Source organism: Besnoitia besnoiti (genome assembly GCF_002563875.1).
Source record: "Besnoitia besnoiti strain Bb-Ger1 chromosome Unknown contig00007, whole genome shotgun sequence".
Taxonomy (NCBI): domain Eukaryota; phylum Apicomplexa; class Conoidasida; order Eucoccidiorida; family Sarcocystidae; genus Besnoitia; species Besnoitia besnoiti.
Genome location: NW_021703915.1, coordinates 2,689,244 through 2,715,890, shown reverse-complemented (window position 1 = coordinate 2,715,890; position 26,647 = coordinate 2,689,244). Strand labels below are relative to the sequence as shown.

Sequence of the window (26,647 nt, the reverse complement as noted above, 5' to 3'; positions counted from 1 at the left end):
TACCTCCGCTTTTGTATTGTATAAAAACACCCGCCCATCGCTTCACGCGGCTTTATAGGCACTCTGGATGACCGCGCGAGGCGACGCACATCCGCTCTGTGTCCTTGGGCCTCATGTGCGGAGCACGGGCCAGGGCCGCGACCGCGCCTGCCTCCTCTCAGCTCAAAAGTCTGATTCGCTGCCGCGGAGAACGCCCCTGGCGGGCGCCTTGACGTCAGAGCCAATGCGAAAGTTATGTACGAGACACATAGACTCGATCGACCACCGCACAGAAACAAGAAAAAGCAGGCAAACGTTCATTTCATGACTCAAGACGAAGAAAAGCCTCGCCCAACCCACAGAAAGCAGCGGCGCGATGCCATACACAAAAGTCCACAGAGAAACGATTTCGAGGCTCGAAGCATTAAATCCTGGGCGCTTGAGAAAACAAAGGCCATACGCTGCGAATTTATCGTCATCTGAGAACGACGCGGGGTTAGGTTTTAGGGCGCATACGGCCACGCTTTCAAAAAAATCAAATCAACTTTTCTTAAAACCGAAGAAAACCCACACGCGGCGTGGAAAGCCCACTGACAGGGAGCCCGCGCGCCCGCGTTCACGGCGCGTCAGCGAGGAGAGAAACACACACCTACGGAGGCTTACAAGCAGAGCCGACAGCACAGAGTGGAAAAATCTGCAAAACATTGGCAGACAACGCCGACGCGCATGCGGCGCGCGTCCTCCCCTCTCCCCTCGCCCTCTTTCTCCCACTCCCCCGCCGAGAGAAAGAGAGGAATGGCAGAAGCCGGCTGCGGAGATCTTGACAGAGGCGCGCCCTGCTCATAGTCCCTTTCGTTCTTTTCTTCAGCGTCGAGGCGCGAGCTTTAGTCAAGAAGCGTTTTGCCGAAAGCGTTGCCGGTGTCTCGGCGCCGGCGCGCGGCGAGACGCTGCTTGAAGGCGCTGAGGCACCTTGAGAAGAGCGGCGGAATCGCGTACTTTTCGGCGTCAATGAAGCCCGCGTCGAGCAAATGCAGATGCAGAAGAATGAGGTCGTCGTCGCCGAGCGGACCGTTGTGACCCGAGCTCGAAGGCAACAAAAACCCAGGCATCAGGCGCCGCGACGAAGCGAAGGACGAGCGCCAAAGCGCCGACGAAATTGCCCTGAACGGGAGACAAAACACCCGCATGAAGACGAATAGGCGGCAGGTACCGCAGACACTGCTCGCCATTCCCAGCCCAGCACACACAAGACACGGATAGATCTATATCTATCTGTCTGCGGATCTCTACCTGTCTATCTTTCTACACATCTATCTATATATATCTATATCTATATCTATCTATCTCTCTGTCTATCTACATATATATCTACACATAAATGTAACCACATAAACTTGTACATGTTTGTATTTAACGTGGCGAGGAGTGCGTTCCAACGCTCCTCTTCGAGATTTTAGTGAACACATAAAATCGAATTTAACGGAAAGCGCCTCGAAGTAAAAGGACCCCGCTCTCCCGTGGCTGGACGACAGAACATTCAAAACGCATGCATGAGCCAAAAATGCGTCGCGAGCCTCGCGGCACGCGCGTCGATGCACGGCCGGCGCCTTGAGAGAGCAACTCACGACGACGCAGAGACAGACTCGGGCGTCTCTATGCGCATAACTCAATCAAATTCACACGCGCGTTGGCCGCTCGCGCATGCTGCAGTCTCTCTCTCGTGTTCGCCACTCTCTCTACTCAACTCTCTAGTTCTCTGTGGCGTCGCAGCTTCCTCTCTCCTAGCCCCTGGTTGCCTTCCTTCCCAAACAAGCCCGCCTACGTCCTCCACGCACGTCTGTTTTCTATCCCTTGTTCACTTACCCGGCGTCTGCGTCTTCTGTGTCTCGCGGGTCTGCGGCGCCCTCGAGGTCGTCTTCCGCGCTTTCCCGCTGGAATCGCAGACGTTTCGCTTTCGGCTTCTCCGCGTTGGGGTCTCCCTCCGCGGCGCCCGCGACTTCGAGGCAGCCGCGGACCGCCAGACGGCCACCGGCCACGACCCGCGACGCAGGGGGATAGAAGCTGCTGAGCTCCGTCGCGCTGGAAGACCTCTCGGTCTCCGCGCTGGAGCCAGACGAGCGACGTGAGTCCGCCGCGTCGAGGAGCTCCTCGCGCCTGCCTTGCCTTTCTTCGTTGGGCTCCCTCGCGGCTCGCAACGAAGAAATGTCCTCTTCTCGATCAGCGAAACGCGCAAAGGGCGGCGCGCGACGCAGGCAGACCGAGAGCGGCTCCAGATAGGCGCTGCGTGGAAAGGGAGTCCATACCACACGGCCACCGCGGCAAAAATTCAATTCAGGGCCGCAACACACGCGGACGACACGAGGAGACGAAGCAGAGAGAGCGATTCGGCTAGTTAACGTGCAGCTCCGAAGGGAGCCTCGCTGCACTATGCCGGCGCCCTGCCGCTCCGCTGAAGGGCACTGTCCGCAGAGCGTCTCGACGCCGTCCCTCTCTGCAGCGACTCGCGAACGTGCCACAGAGAAAATCCGCTTCGGCGCCTTCTCGGTCATCGCCCGAGAACGGGAAAACCCGCAGAGGACGACACGCTGCAATCCCTGCCGCAAGCGTCATCTGGGTAAAAGACGCGCCTGCATGCAACCCCGCACTCACCTCCAAAGGCTGTCCGCGAACCGGAGGTAGATGACCACGAATCGCCCCACAGTGAGAAGCAGCTGCTGCTCCAGCATCCAGCGCGCGCGGGCGCGCGCAAGCGCCTCCAGACGCCCCGCTTCGCCGTCGTCGCCCGCCGCGGAGGCGAGGGAGGACGCCTCTGCCTCCGTCTTTGCGGCCTCGCTGTCTCTCCGGAGCGACGCCGCGGGCTGGGCGCCCTGTGTCGACGACGCATCCAGCGGGATTTCCTCGAGAAGGAGGAAGTCGTCGGAACTCCGCGGCGAGGTAGGCCCCGAGCCCAAGAGTGGGCGCGCGCGGAGCTGCAGCGTGACTTCGCCGCGAGTCTCTGGCGGGGCGCTTCGAGACCCACGCGGCGCGAGGGCGGCAGGCGAGGGAGCTGCCTCCGCTACCGGCGCCGCCGCAGCGCCATAAAGTGTTTTGCGATAGAGAAGGAGGAAGAAAGCCGCATGCAGGCGGAGCGACGCGCGGAGACGAGCCACACATACGAGGCCTTGTAAGCTGGTGGAAACATAGGAACCGGGCAGACGAAAAAATTGGGAGTAAGGACATGCAAGCGCGACACTCTCCAAATCCTGCCCCCCGACGCTCGCAGTCGCAGAGCATATAAATACATTTAAATATACATGTGAATATACGTATCCATATCTACACTTACAAGTCGATATATACATACATATTTGCAGATATATATATATATACATATAGATATATACATGTGTGTAGCCCTGCACGCGGGTGCCAACTTCATTCTACATATATTTAAATATGTATGTATGAATGTATGTAAATATATATACGTAGAGAAATGGGCACATTAACGTATAGGTAAGCCCGTACGGTGTGGGCTCCGTGCGCCTTTCTCCCCCCGCAGAGGCGACTACGGCACGCAGGCCACACCCCGAGCGCTGGCAGACGAATCCACACAAATAGAAATAGATATATTGATATATGTATGCGTGTTTTTTGATGGAGAGGCAAGGTCTCTTACCGCGTGAAGGCGGCAATGGCGTCAGACCACTGCGTTTTTTCCACGAAGAACTCCTGCAGACTCTGGTCGCGGGCAAGCCCGTCGGGTGGGCGCAGGTCTCTCTGTGTCTCCTCCTCCCCCTCCTCGACGTCGCCGTCTTTTTGTGCTCTCCGCAGCTCCGCGCCGCCTTCCATCCGCGCCCGCGCGCCCAGCCATGGCGGCGCGAGGCCGCCGCGCTTTTCTCCGCGCCCAGCTTCGCGTTCGCGCGCGGCGCCGTCAGCCACTCTGTCAGCTGCGCGGCGGAGGTGCAGGAAAAGCAGCGGCAGGGCGGGGAAGCCGAGCTCCTCTGCGAAGCGCCGCAGCACCGCGGACGAGGGTCCGCAGAACTCCCTGTCCAACGAGGGATCTGCCGGCAGCGCGTCCACTTCGGGGGGCCTCGGGAGGTCGCGCGCAGGCCTCTCAGCGGCGAGCAGCGCCTTCAGGAGTCTGCAGATCTCCGCATGAACAGACGCCTGGCGCCGCGGCGCCGCGGCACCCTGTCCGCCCGCCGCCTCGCCGGCGCGCCGCGACTCGCTCTGCCACGAAGCGAAAGTGCCGCCGGCGGAGAGTCTCAGCATCTGAGCGCACGCGCAAAGACGCTTCGCGAGGAGGAAGACGGTGCGCGGTGAGGCCGCCCTCGGGTGCCCAACGGAGCCCAGTCCGGTCGGTGCCGCATCTTCACACGTTGAGCGACCCGCCGCCGGTTTCCTATCTCCTTCTCCTCCCCGTTCAGTCGGTTCGTCTGCGGATGTGAGGCTGCCTTGACTTGCTTCGCAGTCGCGCGCGCAATGCCACATGAGAGAGAGCTTGAGGCGGAGGAACGTGAGGAGGTCTTCGAGCGCGTCGCACCCCAACAGGCTGTCGCTGTCCTGTGCCTCCAGAATGGAGACAAGACCTGACAGAACGGTGCTGGTCGTCCCGACCTCGCGCGCGACGGCGTCGCTGCTGCTGGACCTCGTCTTCTCGCGCGCCTCATCTCTGGCGCGCGCAGCGCGGCTCGTGGCTCTGCGGCAGACGCTCGCGAGGTCGTCGCATCCCTCGCGCTCCCACTGCTCGACAGCGGCCTCGGCTGCCGCGAAGAGCGCCGAGACGTGGGCAGGCAAAGCCGCGACCGCAGGGAACGCGGAGCTGTAGTTTAGAGTCCGCGCCGAAGACGCGCGCGACGCCGCCGAGCGCAAAGAGGAGAGCGACGAGGAGGAACTGCTTTTGAAGAGGAACGAAGACGGCCAAGTCGCAGGCGGCTCCTTCTCGGGGTGTGGCGGCAGGTGGCGGGCGAGGTCTGAGAGGACAGCGAACTCGCTGGGCGATGAAAATGCGAGCCGCTGGGGAGGGCCGCCGCCTCGCGGCTCCTCCGCCTCCTCGTCCACAATGTCTGCGTCGCTGTCTCCCTCATCGGCGCTGAGTCTGCGGGCCTCGTAGGGCCCGAGCTCCGCCTCCGCGCTCCCTCCTGGGGCGTCTCCCCCGGCCTCGACCTCGCACTTCCCGCCGCCGTCGCCGCTTGCGGGGTCGGTCGCCCTGTCGGGCCCGGTCGCGCCGCCGGTTCGTCCCCGCTCTGCCGCTCGACGCCCGTGGCCTCGCTCGGCGCTTCGGCCGCGGATCTCTTCAGGCCATTCGCCTCGCAGCTCGCGGAGGAGGCGAGCGCGCCAGGTCTTGGGGTCGCGTTCGCCGTCGAGGGCCTCTGCGCGGTCCGCCGCCACGGCGCCCCAGACGCGCAAGGTCTCCGCGAACTGCGCAAGCGCCTTTTTGTTGCGGCGTCCGTCGCGCCTGCGCAGCGAGACTTGCGCGAGAGCCGCGCCCAGCGGCTGCCCGCCCGCGTCGAGCTCCGCACTGAGCAGCAGCCCCACAGACGCGAGGAAGGAGGAGAGCGCGGGCGACAGCCAGGCGCGCAGCGTGGTCTCGTCAATCGCCTCGCAGAGCGGGCGATCAAGCTCTCGCGGGCTCTCCGCCGCCGCGAGCGCCTGCGACGGGAGGTGCACGAGCCTCAGCGAAGAGATCGACGGAGCCGGCGTCGAGAAGTGATGCGGCGCCGAGGCCGCGGAGCCCAGCTCGCAGCTCGCGGCGCTGGTCGCGCGCTGGACCCGCGACGCTGCTTCGTCGCTTTCTGACGCGAACGACGGCGAAGGCACGATTGCGCCTGGCGCCAAATCCAGCGCGGAGGAGGAAAACAAAGCTGCGGAGGGCATCGCCGCCGCCGAAGTACCAGCCCCGCCGTCACGCTTCGCGTGCAGTCTGGGCGACGTGAGGCTGCGCAGCAGCGACGGCGACGCGTCGCGGCTCGTGACTCCCCGCCGAATCTTCAGCAGCCTCAGGGCGACCTGCGCATGTGGAAGTCGACCCTCGAAGGCAAGCATCTGCGTGCACCGGGGACGCTCGGCTGCTCCCTCGGCCTCCACGTCGCCCGCGGCCTCCCTCTCCCCGCGCCCCGAGGCTGCGTCGCTGTCACTGTCGCCGTCGTCCGCCGCAGAGTCCAGCTCGTCGTCGCTCTCGCGTCCCAGCGACGTGTATACCGAATTCCCAGAGAGACGCGTGCTGATTCGGCGCGAGAGCGGCAACTTGGGCTTCTTCTCGCTGCGTGCGAAGCTCGAACTCGCGCGCTTGCCCAGGGCGCGGAGCTCCCCAGACAGGCCTCGCCGCAGCAGGCGCCCTTGGGGGGGCGGCGGCCTCGCGTGGAGCGCAGGTGCGTCGCCGCGGGGGCTGGAAGGAGCGGGCGCCGACCTGGCGAGGTGCCGCAGCCGGGCGTTTACCTGCAGCGCCGATGTGCGCAGCGCCTGCAGAGAGCAGAGCGTGGCGTACGCACATCTCTCGGCTTGAAGGCACAGCTGTCGCGCAGGCGCGAGAGACACGAAGTGTGTGTGAAGCGGACCCGAGGTGAAACACCCACGGCCCCCCCGAGAGATGCAACGTGCAGACATGCAGGAAACACGACGCAGACGCGAGCCATGCCAGAGACACAGTCCTATGTTGGCAGGCCTTCGGGGTTCAGGGCGTCGCACCGCCACACGCAACAGGTCCGCTCTCCCTTCACAGAAAAAATAGACTCGGCAGCCTATTCGTCGCTCTCGCAGCGCACGCAGCCAGAAAATCTATGTGTACACGGACTTGCATATTTGTAAATAGGCTGTGACAGAGAGAGAGAGGTATGCATTAGAGGGTGCGAACGTGACAGCGCCTCGTTGGCTTGACTCAAATAGCGCCGAAATCCCCCCAACAGCCGCTTCGTCTCCTACCTCGCGAAGAATCGGGAACTGTTCTGCGTATTTGTCAAGTCTGGAAGTTTTCTTCTTTCTTCCTCCCGCGCGGTCGGAGTCACGTCGACTTAGCGACCTTCCGCGCCGGAAGAAGCTCCGTCTGCGCGCCGCCGCGGGTGCCCCTCCGCCGTTCTCCGCGCTCGCCTCGCTCTCGGCGTCGGACTCCTCCTCGCTTTTGCAGTTCATCTTCTCTTCATCGGAGTCGCTGTCGCTGACGGCCTCCTCCGTCTCCTCTTCAGTCGACGTCTCCGAGTCCGAGAAGAGTGGAAACGCGGCGCCGGCTCCCACGCTTTCGATACACCACTTGCGCGACTCGCTCGCCCGCCGCTTGCCGCGTTCCAAGGAAGCCGAGACCGACAGCAGCCGCGCGCAGTGCAGCAACTCCGTCAAGAGAGACCACGCAGCCGGCACCTTGCGAAGCAGTCTCTGCAAGAAACGGAACAAAATTCTCAAAGCGCTCGCTAACTTGAAGGGTGCGCTTTCGCCTGCGTTGAAAGAGCATGCAGCTACCCCTGCAAAAACAGAGCGACTCCCTGGGCGGATGCAGACAGCGATACAGCTGTCTGTACACGGGAAATGCAGCGGTCGGAGCATCCTCTCACCTTTTGTTTCCTTGCCTGCGCGCGCAGAATCAGAGCCGCCTCTTGTTCACAGAAGGCCCGCAACTCGCGCTCGCGTGCCGCCTCCGTTTCCGCTTCGGCCGCCAGCGTGCGCGTCTCCCTGTCGTCCTCCTCCTCGCCACACCGGGGTGTACATACACCTTGCACACTCTCTTCACCCCAATCGCCGGAGGCCTGCGAAGCCGCAAGCGAAGACTGCCGAGCAGAACAGAGGGCGGCGCGCAGCGGCCGGCGCCAGGAGGCCTTGAACGAGAGCGAGCGCGACGAAAAGCTCCCTGACGCGCGCGCGAACGAGGGACGCGGAGTCGCGAGAGGCAGAGTGTCCCCGGGCGTCGCGGAGGCAGTGGTAAGTGCGGACGCAGACAGCAGCGACTGCAACTTGTGCACAGCCTGCAAACAAAGTCGGGTGCGAGAGAGAGGCAAACATCCGCGCATGGAGCGACACAGACGCGAAAGTAATCCATGATACCGCACGAGGGAATGATGAGATGCGTGCGTGAGGACGCAGGAGCAGGAGCCGCGGCGCAGACAGGGGGCTCGAAACGGCCCTGAAAAGGAAAACTTCTGCGCGGACGCCGCATAGGTGAGACACGCACACGCACGAAGACGCGGAGACGCTCGAGGAGGCGGGGTCTGAGGTGCTAGGGGTCGACGAGTGTAGGGCGAACGCCCTGCAAGAGGGAGTCGGTGGCACGTTTCAGGCCTTACGCGCGTCGCTCGCCTTCGGCAGGAGATGTGCTGCTCTTCGTCATCCTCGCTGCTCGCGCTCAGAGACCACTCTCTGAAGCTCCGCGCCTGTGACCTCTCCACTGTACCTACACTGCGGAACGCGAGGGCCAGCGAGTGTCTTTCGTCCTTTTCTGCGCCCTCTGCGTCGCCGGCGCGCTCGTCGGCGCTGCTCCACACAGCACTGTCGTCTGCTGCGCCGCTTGAGGCGCGCACCGAGTGGCGGCGAGCGCGGAAAACTTGGAGCGCGTTGCCTCTCTCCTCGTTGAAGTCGAGGGTCTTACGATGCCCTTCCCGGTCGAGTCGCCTCTCCTCCTCCATCAAGGCCTCCACCAGCTCGCGCCGCGTCTGCTGTCTGCGTCTTTCGACGAGCGCGCGCGCGACGCCGGTTTTCAGCGAGGCAGATTCTTTGATGACTTCGTCCCTCAGATCAGACACCAACACTCTGCGGACGTGGCGGCCGCACGCTAGGAACGCGTGAACGCTGCCGGCCTCCAGCCGCGAACTCCGCACCGCTTGTTTCACTTCTTCCGCCGCGGCATCGAGCTCTGCCTCGCAGCCTTCGAGGTCCGTTGCGGACTCGCCCTCGAAGCCAGATGAGCTTCCGTCGCTCGCCCGCGGCGAGAGGAGTGGAGGACTCGTCTCCTCGGCCGCGCGCCGCTCCACATCCGCCTGCGCGTCCTCCTCCCGCTCGTCTCTCCCCGGTGTCCGCGCGAAGCCCTGCGACGCATCTGCGCCGCCGGCCTCTTCCCCCTCGCCGCCCGCGCTGTCGCGCCGCTGGCGCAAGGCTTTCTCTTTACTGCGGCGCTTGGCGGCCGTGAGGAACTTGGAGAGCGAAAAGCCGACATGTGCTGTCACCGCCGCGCCGCGAACGCCCCAGTAGGCCCACGAGCCCAGGAGACCGCCCGCGGCGTCGGGCAGCGACGAGAAGGTGCGGTCTGCGCAGAGGAAGGAGATCCGCGGCAGCGCCGGTGACCCCCCGCGCGTCCTCTCCTCCTCCGTAGCCCTGTCGCCCGCGCCGGCCTCCGTGCCGCGACGCACCACGAAGCTGCCACCCTTCGCTAGGCGAGACGCCGAGGGGAGCGGCGCCGGCGCGGCTGGAAGCGACGCAGGTGTGCATGCCGCAGGATCGAGATACGATGCCAGAGGGGGCGAAGGAACCGAGGAGGTGAACGCGTGGTGCTGCCACGCGACGAGCGAGCGACGAATGTGTGCTTGGTGCAGCGCCACGAAAATCGCAGGCAACCCGCCAATCGACCGGCCGTGGACGCCTACTGTCTTGACACCTGGGAAGGCAAAAACGCGAAACACAAGAACCCACGCGATGCACAGAAGAGACAGGCGGTGGCAGTCACATCGTAATATTCAGGTCAAGTCTGCGTAACAGCGCATCCGAGTCTCTCTGCCAGTGGAAGCAACTCGGAGCCACGGCGGAGGGGAGAGGCAGACTCGTCCTGAGCCTCGCAACCGGCCTCGGAGGCAGAGCATACCTGGCCATGAAGCGACGAATCGGTAGACCGCCGCGGCGTCCGCGAGCGTAGCTGCGGGGCTCGACGAGCCGGCTGAGCGCCCGAAGCCGCGGTAGTTGAACAGCAGGACGCTCACACCCCTGAGAGAGAACAAAGGCGTCACGCAACACGCACGTCACGCCAGCCAGCAGACGCCCTCTGGCCCTGATAGAGAGAGGGAGACGTGGCGCAGAAAAGGCCGCCGAAAGTCGCGGGCTGAAAGACACGGTACGCCCGTACGCCCACGCATGATGCGCGCGCACGCCCTCCGCGAGGACGGGTTTAGGCCCTCGCCGAGTCGAAGACAGCGCCCAGAAGGGGGGGAAAGGCCCTCGAAACCGACAGAGAGAAAGGCCAACTTCGCTTGCGGCGACCGAACGGCGGAGGAAGGGACTGCATGCAGGGATTTCCGCGCTCGCCCGCTGCCGAGAGAAGACTCGATTCTAGTTCAAGACGCCAGAGGAGGAACCTCACACCACGCCGAGGGAACAGGGCGCGTCAAACCGCGTCGCCGATACCAAGAAAAAGACCGACGGGCCCGCCTCTGCACGCGACCGCAGCGGTGTTCGCGAGAGACGCCTCTGCTCCGACTCTCAACAAAGGGTAGTAGCCCAACGCGTCGACGCCCCATGTGAACCGGCGGCGACAGTCCGCGTCGTGCACCCGCAGATCAGGTGCACGTACACACCTGAGCGTGCGCGCCGTCTCTGCTTACCGTCTTCGGTAGAAACCGAGTTCGCCGTCGCCGATGATCGCTGCGGTTTCGAGGTAGCCGGCGTTGGGGTTGAAGAAGATGAGCACGTTGCCTCCGACGTGGAGCACGTCCGCGGCGGCGTCTTGACTCTCCGCGGGGCGACCCTCGTGCGTTCGCTCGCCCCCTCCGCAGGCTTCGCCGCCGCGCAGGCACTCCGCGCGGTGTGTGGTGCCTGCGCATGCGCAGTGGAAGACGAAACGGGGAGCGCGGCGGTGCAAACGCCGCGCGAAGAATCTCCGCGTCGCCAGCGCCGCGCCTCCGCAGGTGAGATGCGCCTTCCCTGACGCGTCTTCGATGGCCGCGGGCTCCGCTCCGCGCCTCTCGCCTCCGCGACCGCGGCGGGGCCCCGCGACGTGGGAAGGGACGCAGCACAGCGAGCGCAGGAACCGGCTGAGGGCGTGTAAGAAGGCGAGCACCTCCGCCCAGGCCCCCGCTGCCAGCGCGCGGGTCACAGCGCCTGCGACCGCCATGAAGACAGTCGACTTCCTCTCGATGCGCTTGGGGTGCGGGCGGGGCGTCTCGCTCGACAGCCGCCGCGGCTCGCGGCCGCCCTCGCCCTGCCGCACTTCGTCTGCAGACGCGTCGTCGGGCTCGAGCCGCCGCAGCGTGCGCGCGCGCCCGCCGCGGATGTACTGAAGCTCCAGGGAGCCGCCGTGCCCTTCGTCACTCTCCGCGCCGCCAGCGTGGACGTACACTTCCACCTGCTCCTGGCGCTGCAGCTGCGCAAACAGGAGGAAAAGGCGATACGTGAGAAGTGCGCGTGGCGTCGTCGGCGGCGCGACCGGCTGGAGAGCAGCCCCCCCCACGGCCTGCGCCGCGAGGAGACTGGCGCGGCGCGAGTCCTTCGTCGCGTAGCAGCAGCAGAGACCCGCGCCCTCGGGCGCGCCGCGGACGAACGTTAAGAGACAGTTGGGGTCCGCGAAAGGGCAGGGGGCCGCCGGCACCGAGTCCAGCGAGGCGTGGCTCCCCGCGCTCGCGAGCCGCCGGCCTTCCGCTGCTGCTGCGGCCGCAGCAGTTGCGCGGAGGTCGGAAAACGCAGGCGGAGAGGCGAACGCGGTCGCCGGCAGCAGCCAGTGCGTGTTGGCAGCGGGGAAGAAGACCGCGTGCAAGTAGACGCGGCGCTCGGGCTCCAGCAGCGCGCTCAGGCGCGAGCGGAGCCGCGAGCAGAAGGGGGGGGGCGAGGGCGACGCCGCAGGCGCCAGGGGGGGCAACTCGGGGACTGACGGCGCAGACGACAGGCGGAGCGTGGACTCGTTCGAGTGCGCACGGACGAGTGCGTACCCTCTCTGCGTCACGTTCGCGAGCCCAGTCGTCTCTTCTAGCCGTTGGGCCTCGGGTTGCTCGCCCGCGTCTACGCGGAGCGGGGGCAGGGGGACTCGCTTCGCCGCGTCGACTGCGGCGCCGAGAGAAACGTTCGCGTCTGGGCCGTCCAGCGCGGGCGCTGTGTGCGCCGAGGGCGCAGCCCCCGCCGCGGGCTTCCACCCGCGCCTCAGCCAGCGCGCGAGTTTCCTTTTGAGCCAGCTGCAGGGGAAGAGGAGGGCGGAGACGAGCAGCGAAAGAGCGTGAGTCTCCGCGACGGGAATCCAGAGTTCGGTGCCGCCCTGCGTCTCCTCGAGTTCCCCGGCGATGAGCAGAAAGGACGAAAGCGGAGGCGAAATCAGCGAGCGAAGCAGCAACAGCGGCAGCGAGGCCAGCGGCGGGACTTCGAGGATCCCCGGGGCGCCCGAGGTCGTCGACGCCGCGCTGGAGCGCCGGCGAACCGCACCGGACTTCCGCGAGCTCGAAGTCGGCAGATGGGGTGACAGCACAAGCAGCAGCTGCCGTAGATGGAAGAGGGCAGCCGAGCAGTGAAACGCAGGCCAGTTAACGTCCGCGCAGGCGTCCCCCGCCTGCTCAGGCGAGCGAAGGAGGCGCGCATCCTCCACGCGCGACGCCTCTCGGCTCGCGCCGCACCCGGCGAGCGCGAGAGACGCCACAGAGACGCGCAGAGGGGAAGGCGTCAGCGAGGGCGTCGACGCGGGCGACGGCGCCGCAGTCGACGGGAGCAACCGCGGCGCGGAAGACGGGCACAGCGCCGGGTCCGCGCCGGGCGAGGCCTGCGGCTCGCTGCGTGAGGAAGGCGCAGCAGCAGCGGGCGCGGATGCGCGCGGATCTTCGCCCTCCCTCCTCACGCTTCCCGCGGCGTCTTTCCCCACGGCGCCGGGGGTGGAAAGCGCCGCCGAGCCCGGCGAAGGCGGCGCGGCCCGCGGACTCGCCGCCGCCGCAGGAACAGTCCTCAGCAGGCCAAAGAGCGCGGCGAAGGGCACGGAGGCGGCAGAGGCCGCCTCAGAAGCCGAGGCTGCGCGTCTGGGGCGGCCACGGTCTGCGGCGCGCGACGCAGCTTTGGGCTTGACGTCCAGCGAGAGATGGACGAGGTGAAAGAGGAGCTGCGAGCCGTGGTAAAAGACGCCCTTCTGTTGCCAGGTCAAGTAGCCGCGTTGCGTCTCGGAGATCGTCGGCGCGTCGTGCCTGCTCCAGCCGAGCAGCAGCGGGGACGCCACGCTCTCCTCGTCGTCTCCAGGCTGCGCCTCGGCGGCGTCTCCTCCGCCTCGCGCCCACTCCGTGCTTCCGGGGTGGGGGTCCTGTCGGAGCTCTCGCTCGCGCCCCGAGGCAATCGTCGTGTCTTCGCTGATGTGCCGCGGGTCTGCGGGCAGGTAGGGCGGAAAGCAGGTCATCTCCATCTCCTCGAAAGCTTCCTTCGGACTCCTATCCAGCGCAGAAAGTGTTGCGCCGTCGGCCGCGACCTCCTTCCGCGGCGCCGGCGACAGCGAAGAGCTCGACGCGCGCGAGCTGAACCGCGGAGACTCCTGCCGGTCGTTGTGCGAGGAAGCGGCGCGCGGAGAGGCAGCGGGCGCCGAGAGCGCGGCGCCACCGTCGCCTGCGGCCGCGCCCGCTTTGCAGCGCGCACGCTCGATGACGCGGAGGAGCGAGGCGAGGGCCAAGCAGCTCTCGCGGATTTCCTTCATCGTCACGCCAGCAACGAGCGCACCCGCGGGCAGCGGCTGAGGTGACGACGCCAGCCACAGCGGGGACGGGGAGGACGCCGGCGGCGACGGCGACAGCCCCGGTGAGAGAAGAAGCGGCGGCGGAAAGGGGACTGTCGCGCGCGGGGCGAGCCGCGGCGCGGCCGCCGCGGAGCGTGCGCGCCCAGACGAGGCGGGCGAGGCTGCACGGGCTCCCGAGCAAAAGGCGAGCGGCGAGGGCGGCAGACAGGAGACCGATGGCCAGCGAGAGAAGAAGAATCGCTCTGGGGGAGGCTCATCGGCTGCAGGCGCCTCCGGCGTGGAGGGTCGCCGCCGCGCCCCGCTGCTGCGGTCGCGAGAGGCCGCGGCGGAGACCGACGAAGAGGCGGAGGAGGCGGAAGAGACGGAGGAGACGGAGCGGCAGGGGGCGCCGACGGATCTCCGCCTGACGGCTTCGGGGGTCTCCTCGTCGGCGTCTTCGGCTTCGGAGTCCTCTTCATGCAGCAGCGCGGGGAGCGGCGCGGGGAGCGCGGCGAGTCGGGCGTGCGGGTCTCTCTGGTCTCGGCGTTTCGCGCCTGCCGCGCATCCGGCGGCCGCCTGCAGAAGGTAGGCGCGATAGAGGAGGAAGGAGAGGAAGAGTTCGAGGACTTCGAGGTGGTCGCGGAGCGGGCCAATGGCGGCGGCGCAGAACTGGAGCTCCATCTGCCGCTTGAAGAACGAGCTGCTTCCCGGGAAGACGGTGACGGTGGTGAGGTGGTAGAGCAGAGTCAGCACGAGGAAGAAGGCGAGGATGCAGCCCAAGATCCAGGAGACGAAGAACGAGAGCAGAAACGTGGCCAGCAGGAAGGCGCCGAGGAGACTCAGCCCGAGCCCCAGCGGAAAGGCGTTGTCCGCGGCGAAGCGACGGCACATCGCGCCAAGCGGCCGCAGAGCCTGGCACACCGGGCGCCAGACAAACGCAGCGCACGCGACGCACGCCCGAAAGAGGGCGGCGAGCGCGAGGCGAGACGTCTCCCCCCTCCCCATGGTGAGGTCTTCCAAGAAGACAAGAAAAACGCGTAAAAACGCGTGCGCGGCCGCTGCTTCGCGGGAGGACGGCCTGCGCCCAGCCGCAGTTCTAAGCTGAGAAATCAGCTAAGAAACCGCGCAGAGAGGAGAGATCCACGCGCCGCGAACGGAGAACGGAAAGAGCCTCAGTCCGCAAACAAGGCAGGAGGGGGACTCCTCAGGGAGCAGAGGAAAGAGAGGCGGGTGGGTGAGACACTCCTCGGCGGCAGAAGACGCGGCCCCCAGGAGACATTTTCTGACCCAGGCAGCCTCGGCGGGCAAAAGGGGGAGAATGCGTTCCAGAGGAAGAGAAAAGAAGCGAGAGGTCACTCTCGCGGTGGAAACAGGTTTCCGCGGAGAAGTTCCACAAGACATCACGGGAAAGTCCCGCGAAAAGCCGACCCTGAACAGCTGACGCAGACCCGCCGCCGCGCCGCAGCAGTCAACACACCGAGAAAAGGGGCAGGCAGAGCGAGGCGGATTCTTTCGCCGATGAAAAAAATCACCAGCCGACTCGGGAGGATTGTCTGTTCGTGAAGCGTCGATTCAAGGCCTGTGCTAGGCGAGCTTCAAGGGTAGAGAGACTCCCTGCGCGCGCCTCAATTTTGTCGGTGGTCGCTGATGATCGAGAGGGAGGCAGCTCGGCGCGCTCGCATTTGACAGCAAGGCAAAGAGACTGCCTTTGCTGTCTGATGCGACAGGAGCGCAGCACAGGGGGACCCATCAGAAGGGGCTGCGAGACGGTTCCTCTTTTGTATTAGGAGAAACGAGATCGTCGCGCTGGTGTGACGTTCTGCAGAAAAAAGTCATCGACGCACCTGAGGGCGGCTGCCGGCGCAGGCCGCACAGGTCGTGAGCAGATCGAACGAACGTGCCTTGCTCCTTCATTTTACTCGAATAAGCCCTCACGGAACTCGAGGGGGATGTGCATATCTAGCTCCCGTAATTGCTGGCGGGGATTCCCCTGTTTTTGGCTTCTGCTGTGATCGCCACGGCAGGGTGGGTGAAGCCGCAGATCTGCAGGCACCCCGGACACCAGGTTCGGAGGCCCGATTTCTGGAAAAAGCTGCACTCGGTACTTCTGCCGCTCGCTCGGCTGCTGTAGTGCCTATCGAGAAACTCGCTGGAGATTCTACACAGGCATGCCTACGATAAAGATCGACGCTGGCTGACTTTCGGCTACTACGAGCTGCTGACGCAGCGAGACCAAACTCACGTTCACACGGGGTCCATCTCCCCATAGCGGAAACCTGACGGCAGGGTCTACACTAGAAAGGACCAGAGGCGTAGGCCGGGAGGCGGCCTTGCGGCAAATAAAATAGACGCAGTGGCGGTCGCGTATGTTGCTTAGACGCGCGAGATCCCTTATCAGTATCAGCGAAATCGTTCTCGGCGCCCGCAACTTGGAAGGTCAAGGAGGCGCCAAGAATGGGGTTGTTTCTGTGTGTCACTCTGCCATGTACAGATTCCTGCCTCGTGGCGTGTTTAAGCAAGGGGAAGTCACCTTCCTGGAGTTGAGACAATAGCTACTTGCAATGTAAGAATAACGATACGTGGCCTAGCTACGATAGTCATGTTCTTAATGTCTGCTGTGTACGGAGGATCTGGTAACTTCCTCGCAAAAATGATCCGCAACCGCAGTCCTTCTGTGGATGCCTCTGTGTGAGGGTGCTTTGCCGCTTCAAGACTGCCGTGTGCGTCCGCCGTGAACGGGGCGCTCGCCGACCCTTAAGTTTGTATGCGGATCTCCAGTTTTTCTTCCCCACCTAGTGTGCGGGTGATGAGCTCATGGGTGATATGCTTAGTGGGACGGCCTGTAATTCCCGAAATTTCCCGTCCCCCCTGCGCAGGTGAAAATGGCTTCGAATGCGGCCCTAAGGCAGATCGCAGCCCCGCGTTGGTGGGAAGAGCGCTTGTACGTATGGCGAGGCAGACTGCATGTACAATCGCTCGAAGCGGAGAATACATGGTCTCTCAGGTAGGAGCTGTGCCTTCAACAGAGAGCTGCATCCTTTTTCCAGTGGTAAGGGAATTGTTTCAACCACGAGGTGCCCCTCGAAGCATTTCGGGCCGGGGGCTGCACACTAGCAATAGCAAGGCTTCATCGCCTACCATCATTTCAGCCCTCAATCATCCACCGAACCCATTCTCGTCGCTGCAACCAGGCCTAGCTACCTCGAAAGCGACTAAAGTCTGCGCGGGCTGCCCTACACGCAAACCTGCTAAGGCTCTGAAGCTGCCGGAATCGCCCATCCAACATCGCATGTCCTGTCAGGCCATACGTGAAACGCGGCACGAAGACTGGTCATGTCCGCAGCCTCCCGAAGTAGAACCGCCTCGCCGCTACACTACTCCGCGGATGGAAGTCGCGCCACTGCTTGCAAAACGGGCGCAAGCAGGAGTCCGCAAGACTCAAGGTGCCAAGGTGATTCCCACGTCGTGCTCGCGGATTCCATCGCGGTGGAAGACCGAGCCTGAACGTAGAGTCGAGAGTGCTGCAAGCAAACCATGCCATCATGAAAATGTGTAGCATCTAATTCTGCGCTTTTTCCCGACGAAACCGACTCGCCTGACGCCTGCCGGGAGGTCGGAGTCGCCTTTCGGTCACTCCGCAGCGGATAACCGGCTGCGCGGCTGTTTCTGCGAATTCTGAGGAGTGCCGAGCTAAACTGTGCCACTGGCTGAGCCGAGCCCCGGAGATAGATAAGTTTCTTCCTGCGCGTTCCTGTCGCGACGTCGTTCCGAGTCTTCGTGCGCCGCGGAGACGCGCCGCACCTTTCCCTTCGTGCTGCCGCACCCGCCGGCACAGAGGCGTCGAAACCGGTGTTGCATCTCCCGCTCCAAGGGACTCCGGTGACGCGCCGCGCTCCTTAAAGAGCCAAGGCACTAGGCCCGCCCTTCCACGATGTGCCCGTTGCACTCCCGCCGACCCCCCCTTCCCCCCTCCGCCTGCTCTCTGCGGCGCACGGCCTCGCAGGGCGCGGCCGCGTACGCGGCGGACGCAGAACAAATGCACGAGGAAGGCAGAGACAGCGCCGCGGACCCCCCTTTTCGCATCCGCCGCGTCGGCTTTGATGCGAGAGGTCACTTGCTACCCCGAGGGGTCGGTCAGTGTTTCGTGCGCTCGCCTTTGCTCCTCGTGGTTGGGCTCCGTTCTCTGCTGTGTCTCGGCAAATTGCGCGACATCAACTCGGGTGATGCCTAAGCGAACCCCGCCTCATGGCCCCCTTGGACGGTGTGAACTGTGGTGCCGCGCTCGGCTGAGGCTGCGCACATCCTGGCTCCCTCGCCTTTTGTGTATACGTGGAGCGCTGCGAGTCTCGCAGTGCTGAGTCTTGGTGTCGATGGTGAAAAAACCAACAAACTGTCTTCCTGCGCTTGGGCATGGAATTTTAAACCGTCTCTTGAAGACGGCCTACGGCAGGAGGCACGCGCGGCTCCGAGAAGTCATGTTCCCCAGGACGAAAGTCCCTACTCCCCTCCCACACGGCAGATCAGAAACACGAAAGAGTCCCGAGGTGGAATCATAGTCCAGCTGACCCGGTTCGTAACTCCACACAGAAATCCACAGAAAAGCGATGTCCGGACTCCGCGGCATCGCCGCTCGCTCCCTTCTTCCCGCTTTTCTCGGCGGCAACGCACGCCATCAACGACTCTCCGTCGCGCTCTGAAACTCGAGCAAAGATATGACCTGAATTCACATGTCTGGAAGCAGCGGGTTCTCTCCACGTGCTTTGAGAGCAGCGAGTCTTGCGACCTGAGAGATTAGATATCGAAGTGTCGAGAGTGTCCCGGCGTGTTTCGATGGTCGCGACAAGACTCCTGCAGACGCCTCGACGCGCACACCCCGAAAGACACTTCGCTGCAGGAGACGCCGTCGCTCGTGTAGAGTCGAGCGAGCATCGAGGACGACGACTCCTTTTGCAAAGCGCAGCTGCACTCTGTCTCTGGGCCTGTAGCGGCAGCGCTACGCCGGCACACCGCTGCAAACAGGTTTTAAAAAACGAAACTGAACTAACACTCGCCGATCCGACAGCTGTCTCCATCGAGCCCAGCTCCGCCCACCATTCAGCACCACGCAACGTAAAGTCGTCTTGTGCGCCTGGCCTCAGGGCTTGCCAAGCGGAGTTGCCCCCGGTCTCCTCCCTACTCCCGCCTCCCCCCCTGTACGAGCCATCCAGAGACACCGACACGCGAACCTCTTCGTAACCACGCCGCAAGAGACAGGGCGACGGATTTCGTCTCTCACGCTCGCGCGGAAGGCGCGGCGACTCGATGCCGAGTCCAGGCACCGCCCTCGAGTTGCTCGGCTCAGGGCCGCAGGACCACAAGCAGACCAAACGCCTTGAAAAACACCAAACGACGAGATGGATGAAGACTCCGTGAAGTAGGCGGATTGTGCGCTCTCCTCTTTAACCTTCGTTAGCGCCCAGCTCGCCCCGGGCCATGGCGGCGCACTCTCTCAAAAGTCTTCGCCGTCGTCGATCTTCTGCTTGCTGAAGCTCTGCTGCACCACGCGGTACGCGTCGGGGGCGACGTAGCACTTCAGCTGAGCAACGCAGAGATGCGAAGATTGAGCATGGACGAATGAAAAACGAGGGAGCTGAGATTCCAAGCTGTACCAGCGCCTCCAAGTCGACGCTTACATTGTACTGCACTCGGCAGGGATTATATACTATGCCTCTACCATGAGGGTAGTCAAAGTTTGGCCGTGAAGTTAGCGTCTAAAACATATTGACGACATTCTAAACTTAGACTTGCATTCTTCACTCAGAGCAGCTACAGTTCTACAGTTACTTGCCTTTCAGTTCTGGCTAGCCACACAACTAGAAAAGCAGCAAATCTAGGGACTGCTTTTTGTTTTATCCTACTAAACGCGAAATCAGACCGAACGAGGGGCGCCCTGGGATGCCGCAGCGCCCAAACACCGGCGCCGTGCGCGCCTCGATCTCGCCGCCACCCAAAAACAAAATGCATGCGCCGGTCTCTCCGCGCATGCGTGCATGCGGAGCCGCGCGACTTACGTTGCAGTTGGAGAGGTCGGGGACTTTGAACATGGGGACGAGCATTGGGTTGATGATGAAAAAACCTGCAGGAAAACCACGCACGACGCGCACAGCAGCGGGTGCGTAAAAATCACGTGGGCATTCACACAAGGTCTACACCCCTACAACAGCGACAACCCTATGCATATATATATATATATATATATATATATATATGTAGATGGATGGATGCACTCAGCACATGTGAGGAGGCTTTGCGCCGGGAGCGTCAGAGAGCAGCGATCTCTGACGCTCCCGGCGCAAAGAACTTTAGACGCGGCCGGCATCCAGAGGCTGAACGCCGCGCCGCCCACGAAGCGGCGAGAACCGGGCTTAAGGCGCGAGGCACTCTGCAAGTGCAGCTGTACCTTTCTTCGTGTGGCGGCCCAAACCGACAGCTCCAAAGCCCTTCTTGAAGCCGCTCGACGCGTACTTTGCCAGCAGCGGGCCGCGCCCCTTCGAAGGGCCCACCTGCGCAACGCACACAAACCCGCCAGGCAGTCTTCCAGCGCCACACGCCCCATCCTCCTCTCCATGCGCCTCCCCGCACTCGGCGCACGCACCACCCTCCGCAGACAGATGCACCTAACTACACCGCCTGCTTTATTTCCTACCTATACAGATCTATATATAGGTAGATAGGAATGTCTACATGTATATGTGTATATGTATGCTTATATATACATATACATATACATATATGTATTCCGTCGCCTCCATATATATATATATATATATATATATATATATATATATATATATATATATATATATATATATATATATATACATATATGGGGGTCTGTTGAAGTCACCTCCACCTGCCATCAGATTCCCCGTGAAGACATCACCAGCGACAGTTGCAGCGATGCCAGGGCTGCATCGGCAAGACTCAATCCCAACGGATGAGCGACAGCCGGCGGCCTGTCTTCGCAGGCTACTCGCATAGAACTGCGTCGACGCGCTCATGCCCTGGCTGGTACGCGACAGCAGAAAACTCCTCGAGGGCTGCAGCAGCGTGCGGTCAAACAGCTCTTCCGAGACTCGCAACCGCTGAGTGCTTCTCTCGCATCCTTCGGCAGCTTCCACTTTCCTCCTACCTTCGCAAGTCGGGGTGCAGAGAGAGCGAAGAAAGACCGCCCCCCCGACCCTGAAAAGGGGCTCGGCGGCTCAGGGGCGTCGCTTTGCAGTTCCCTCGGCTCGCTGCGTCTCTGCGGGTTCGTGAGTGGAGCCTCAGTTGGGACCGCTTGCCACCTCCACGGCGCGAGAGCCGGTGACTCCCTCCGCAGTGGTCGGCGTGCTGTCCGCGCGAATGGAAAGAGCGGGGCTCGAGAGGAGGGCGCCGAAACCGGCAGCAAAGAGGTACGGAGAGAAAACACACGTTCCATCTCGAGGAAGACGAAGAAACGCAGAGGCCACAGCATACATGTGTGTTTAGAGGAGAAATGTGGCACACGTGAGGCGCAGTCCACGCGTACGTCAACGCGTTCAACTCTTCTTTGTAGAGAGGACTCGCGTGAGACGCTTCGCACGCGGAAGAGGTAGCAACAGAATTCGTTTCGCTACGGAATGTCTCTCGCGGCGGCCGTTCAGAAGGAAGCTGTTCACAGAAAAAAGAGGGGGACGGAAAGAGAGGATGATGTTTCACAAAGGATTGTAAGAGGCTCCGGAGCAGCACAGAAAGCTGCCACAGGGGGAAGGGAAGAGAAAAGGGAGGCTCTCTTCCGGCAGGCAGGAAACCCCTCTCCCTGGCTTGGCGCAGAGGCGATCTCGAAACAGCAGCGTTTGCCTCAACAGATGTGTTTTGGTGTCTCTCAAGCGGCCAATTCCCGAGAGAGAAGAGAGAGAGGAAGGGAAGGAGAGATGACTTCCTTGATCATGCATGCGCGCAAATGATCTGTATAGAGTTCAGCTTGCGGCCGGCATCCCGCTCCTTCTCTGTGAAGAAGAACCTGAGACAATTTTCGTCTTTCGCCGCTCGCTGTGCGAAAAAAACGCGGGGCTTTTCGCGTGTGCGGGTTGTCTCAGTCTGTGGTCTGTCCTCCGTTAGGCATATCCGTGTCTGCGTACATTCACTCGCGAGTGTTGCCGGCAGAGCAAGTATCGGCGACGTCACCTTTGACACGAAATCCCGCGAAGTTCCTCGCGGTTCGATGGTCTAGAGTCTAGACTGCATTCATTCTCGCCGCGGTGACTCGCTCCAGCGACGGAGATCTTCAGTCTGCGTTGGAGCGCAGCCCGATTTCTTATTGCTCTATTCTCCTCGCGCTTCTGCTGGCGCGCTCTGCGGTCATCGACCGACATTCCTCTCTCGGGGGGCGGCGGCCGAACCTGGGGGGAACTCGCTCGTCTTCAGCTTCTGCGTTTCTCTGGCGATCTGCGGCTTCCCTATTCTGAAGGACATCCGCGTGTGCTCAAGCGAAGTGCAAGAAAGACTGGATTTCGCGGGCAGTCCATCGTGCGGAGAGACTTTTGTAGCTCCCCACTGACATCTGTAGGGTGTCCATACACCTCGCGCATGCACACAGGTTGGCGAACTAAACGCTCGCCGCCTCAGCTCCTGGTTCCTTCGAAGATGCGTGCCATGCTCCGCGGCTCTCGTGAGAAGCTGGAGGATGCAGAGTCGCGCAGAGTTTGGGCACGTCGAGCAGCTCCTCCTCCTCGTCCGCGAGTCGGATGCTGAGCGGCTGCTTCGGCTTCCGCACTACGTGAAAAGTCTCTCTTGTTTCACGCACATTGAGGTATAGGTGCCTCGAGCGGCCTCGCAAACATGTCTCACCTGGGATTAGGCGTGCCGCCTGCGGGTGGCGCAGGCGACGCGCCGTATGTGGACTTCAGCCCGATATCGGATGAAGGCGATCCGGCTTCCCACTCGCCGACATTTTCCTCTGCGGCCGCCCCTGCGGGCGAGTCATTTTTGAGCGATTCCTCGTTTTCTGCGGTTCCATCGCCGTCGCCCCCCGCGCTCGGCGCTGCGTCGACTGCCGGTCCCTCGAGCGTCTATACACCTCAGCTGAAGGGCAGCGCCTCGCTGTCCTTCTCGCCTCCTTCTTCGCTGCCGCTGCTTGGATTGCCCTTCTCCTGTTCGCTTGCGGCGCCGCCTCCGTGGCAAGCACCCGCCGCCTCCGCGTCCTCTGCGCCGTTCCTCGGCGCGTCCTTTCCGCTCGCCTCTTTCCCGCAGCTCGCGCCGCCCGCTGCTTCCACGGCGCCGGGGCCGCCGGCGGCCGCCGCCTTTGCCCCCGAAGCGCCTCCCTCCGTCGCCAGCGACGCTGCGCCGCTGCTGGGTGGCAGCACTGCGAGCTGCCTCGCGGCGCTTCGTGAACAGTTTGGCAAGCAGAGCCGCCAAGCCGCAGGCAGCCCAAGCACTCCGCAAGCCGAACGCCTGGCGGAGGCCTGCTCCCGGGCCGCCGGAGACGAAGAGCCCTTCCCCGAAAAATCCATGCGCCACCAGCTGCGGCGCCTCGACAACCGCCAGGTACGCTTGAAAAACTCGGGGGCTCGAGGGGAAGGGGGAGTGAGGGGCGTGCATCTGTGCGAGAGTTTTAGTCTATTGTTCTGTAGCGCCTGAAGACTGCGGCAGAAGAGCTTCGTGTCGTGGAAACGCCGGGCGTGCCGTGCCGTCACCGCCCAGCGTTCCCGTACAGAAGTGACGTAGAGATGCACACCACTACACGCCTACAACTATATATATCTATGTTATATATATATATATATATTACATGCGTTTGGTTTTATTTCCTGCAGTGATTGACCCGTGCCCGAATAATAACGGTGAACCCCTGAAGATATGTGTGCGTTCCCGTACCATCCGTCTCACGAGTCGTATCGGAAGATACGTGGTGGCGGCCCAGTTTCGACTAAAGATGAGATTATGTCGCACGCATGTCGTGTGCGGATGCCTGACTCGCTTTCTGCGGCTGCGAATGTCCATCTGAATCCTTCTGTCTGCATGCGGCGATGAAAGGATGTCATCTGGCTCCAGACCATCACGGAGGCGCCCGCTCGCTGCTTCTTGCGTCTCCTTTTTTCCTGCCACTTGTTTTTCTTCTTTGCTGAGCGCGCATATCTTTTGCGTCTGCGCTCATGACCGTGGCTCTCCGCACTGGTGACTCAGCCCCTCCGTGCAATCGCGTCGCTTTTTTCCAATTTTTCTTCGTTTCTATTTTCAGGCGGCGATCGAGATGCTGGCGAACTTCCTCCAGCCTTACGTCGCGTCGGAGGCTGAGCGTTTGGTCGCGATCTTCGCGGAGGAGGCGCAGCGGCCCAGTGCCTTGCCCATCACGCGGCTCTCTATTTTCTATCTTTTTCACCATCTGCTGCATCAGCCGCTCGCGAGCCCGTCGCCTCCGGGCAGCAGCTTTCCGCCGGAAGTTTCCGGCGGGGAGCATGAGGCCGCGCTTGTGGCAAAACTTCCGCCGCGAAGAAGCAAACGACTCGGCGACCTCGGCTACTACGTCTTCCTCATTCCCCTTGTACAGATGGTGCGCGACAGAGAGAGACGACACGACGCAGGGCTGAGCGGTGTCTCCGCCCTCGGTGCAAATATGAATACATTTGTTTATTGATATAAATAAATGCTACATGCTTGCACATGTGCGGGTGTATGTGTAGAGGCATATGCAAGTAAACATCTACGTATTATATGTACATATTTATATATATGGATATATGGATTTGTTATGTGTCGCGTGGTTCTGCTACCGCCAATATAAATGTCTATACGGTTAGCTGTTCCTATCTGTTTCCTGTGCGTCGTTGTCGCGGAACTATCTTGCGTCACGTGGCGGTTTGCGCGTATGATCAGATATCTCTCATTTTCCTTCTGCTGTTTTTGGCGTCCTTTCCGGTTTTCCCTTTCTTTTCGGCGCGTCGTCGCCTGACCAGCCTCGCGAGTCTGCGCCCTGGCCCCAGTGCTCGGCATGCATCGCTGCGCGTCGCGCCTCGGGTTCTCCAGCCTTTCGTGGTTTCGCCGGTCTGTCTTCTTGTGGCGTGTATTTCTCAATGTGTAAGCCTCGCGTACTCTAGGATGGCGCAGCCCGCAGCTGTGGAGACACGCCGCACCATAAGCCTGTGGACGCTTGGCTAGTCGTGTGCTGCGTGTGTATTTTCTGCAGCTACCTCAGTTTCCGCCGCAGCTCGTTGAGAAAGTCCTCCGCTGCTGCTGTATCTCGGCCGAGCGCGGGTTCTACACGCCTGAGGCCCTGCGGCATTTGCTTTCGTTTATCCCTTTGGCGAGTGTGTCAGTCGCGTCGAATCTCGCAGAAATTCATCCGCTGCTGCCCAGCTTCCTCCACCCCTCTAAGTTGGCGAAGAAGCCGAGTCTGGCTTCCGCGCCGCTGCTCCACGAGCGAGGCGGCGCCCACGGCTTCTGCTTCTCCTGCCGCTCGCTGCTTCAGCTCCCCGCCCTACGCTGCCTCTTGAAGACGCCTAGTGTCACAAAGGTAAGCAGATGCCACGCCTGCAAGCGAGAAGAAGAAAGGGGCGATGCGACGGGGGGGGGGGGGGGAAGGGGGGACAGGGCTGACTGCGAGTTTTCCACCCCTTGATCGCGCCGTTTTGCTCGTTTCCGGCGTGCGGCGACTTCCTGAACAGGGGCCCGCGAGGAGGCAGCCGCGCCTGCGCACCGCGAGCAGCGAGATCGCAAAATCGGAAGGGGCTTGCGTGGCTTCTTTTCTTTCATTAATCCTTGGAGGGCTCGTTTTTTGTGCCGGTGGCAAACTTAGCGCGCGGAAGGTTGGCGGTGGAATGGTTTCGTCTCTAGGATTTTGTCATGGTGGGCGTCGCGTGTCCCGCTTAGGGCATCGCCTATGCGCGATCCAAGCTCGCCGAGCTCCCCTTCGCGGCGGCGCCCGCTGCGGACGTCCCCACGCTCCTTCTTCCGCCGGCGTCGTCCTCCACGTCCTTCGCCCTGTCTCCGCCTCCCGCGGTGCTCTCCACGAATCTCTTCGCGGGCCTACCGGCAGGGCAGCTGACGGAGTGCAGCGCGGCACTAGACAGAGCCACTCGCCTCACAGGTGCGCCGCGAACCAAGGGCCCGCTGTCTGCGTTCCCATAAACTGCGTGCGCTTTCGCGCTCGTCTCTCCGCTGTCGGTCGCGCGGACAGCGAGGCCGAGGACTTTGCAGAAGTGCCTCTCGCCCGAGAGACTCTACGCCCTCGCGTGCGGCGTGAATGTGTGTTTTTGGCTTGTCCGAATGGTGCGTCTGCCCCCGCGTTGAGGCCGTGTGTCGCTCAGGGGTACTCCATTGTCAGCGGTTGATCGCGGGCTTTCTGCGTTGTGTGTGCTGGCTGGCCGCAGGGCAGGAGTTCATTCTGCTGCAGTCTTCGCTCCTCGACCTCGCGGCGATTCTCCAGTGTCTCCACGAAGACTTTGTTCGCCTCAGCGGCTCCATCACGGCGACGACAGCGGCTCTCGCAGAGCCCGCGGCGGCCTCGCTGCCCTCGCCCTCGGCTCGGCGTGCGCGGCGGCCCTCCAGCCGCGAGCGAGATCGCGACGCGCGAGAGAAAGGCAAAGAGGAGAAGCGGAAGACCGGCGGGGAGCCCGTCGTCGCAGGTGCTGAGATCAAGAAGCCGAGAAGCGAGCGGCAGTGAAGGCGCGCGGCGCGGACATCGGACCCGATTTAGGAAGTGCGGATGAGAACAATGCAGAAAAGAGGCCTTCGCGCAAAAGCGGAGAAACCAAGCGGAAAGACTCGAAGGCCACGGCAGTCAAAGGCAAACCCAGAAGACCATGCATATGCATGTTTGCATGCATGCGTGCGTGTCCTTCCACATGTGTGCATGCGTACATGTACAGATCTACAATTAGATAGAGAGAGAGAGGGAGAAAGATGAGTCTGTGCTGGTATGTCTGTGGCTGCAGCGACGAGTACGTGCGTGGAGCCTTGCGCGTACGGGTGTGCTGGCAGCGCATGTCGTCGCCAAGTGTGTCTTTTCACTCCGGTCTCGAGTCTTTTCGTTGCTTCACCTTGTTCACATGGGAGGCTCTGGTGCGCACCTTGTGCCTCTTGCCCTGCTTCGCGGTAGCGCGCGAGGGCCGGACC

General features: G+C 62.6%; 3 protein-coding genes across 3 annotated transcripts; 1 reads left to right on the top strand and 2 right to left on the bottom strand.

The window, feature by feature from the left end:
* Positions 1-863: 863 nt before the first annotated feature.
* On the bottom strand, positions 864-14,539 carry BESB_073870 (uncharacterized protein; the record flags this gene model as incomplete). The annotated part of the gene is made up of 9 exons (XM_029365760.1): positions 864-1,140; positions 1,843-2,259; positions 2,629-3,147; positions 3,638-6,423; positions 6,883-7,329; positions 7,506-7,913; positions 8,232-9,535; positions 9,740-9,858; positions 10,473-14,539. 9 exons carry the CDS (start codon positions 14,537-14,539, stop codon positions 864-866), a joined length of 10,344 nt encoding a protein of 3,447 aa, XP_029218244.1.
* Positions 14,540-19,022: 4,483 nt separating this feature from the next.
* Positions 19,023-20,993, bottom strand: BESB_073860 (putative 60S ribosomal protein L27; the record flags this gene model as incomplete). Its single annotated transcript, XM_029365759.1, has 4 exons — positions 19,023-19,109; positions 19,585-19,649; positions 19,974-20,076; positions 20,706-20,993. 4 exons carry the CDS (start codon positions 20,991-20,993, stop codon positions 19,023-19,025), a joined length of 543 nt encoding a protein of 180 aa, XP_029218243.1.
* Positions 20,994-22,375: 1,382 nt separating this feature from the next.
* On the top strand, positions 22,376-26,195 carry BESB_073850 (uncharacterized protein; the record flags this gene model as incomplete). The annotated part of the gene is made up of 5 exons (XM_029365758.1): positions 22,376-23,080; positions 23,775-24,086; positions 24,720-25,046; positions 25,403-25,619; positions 25,903-26,195. 5 exons carry the CDS (start codon positions 22,376-22,378, stop codon positions 26,193-26,195), a joined length of 1,854 nt encoding a protein of 617 aa, XP_029218242.1.
* Positions 26,196-26,647: the final 452 nt, after the last annotated feature.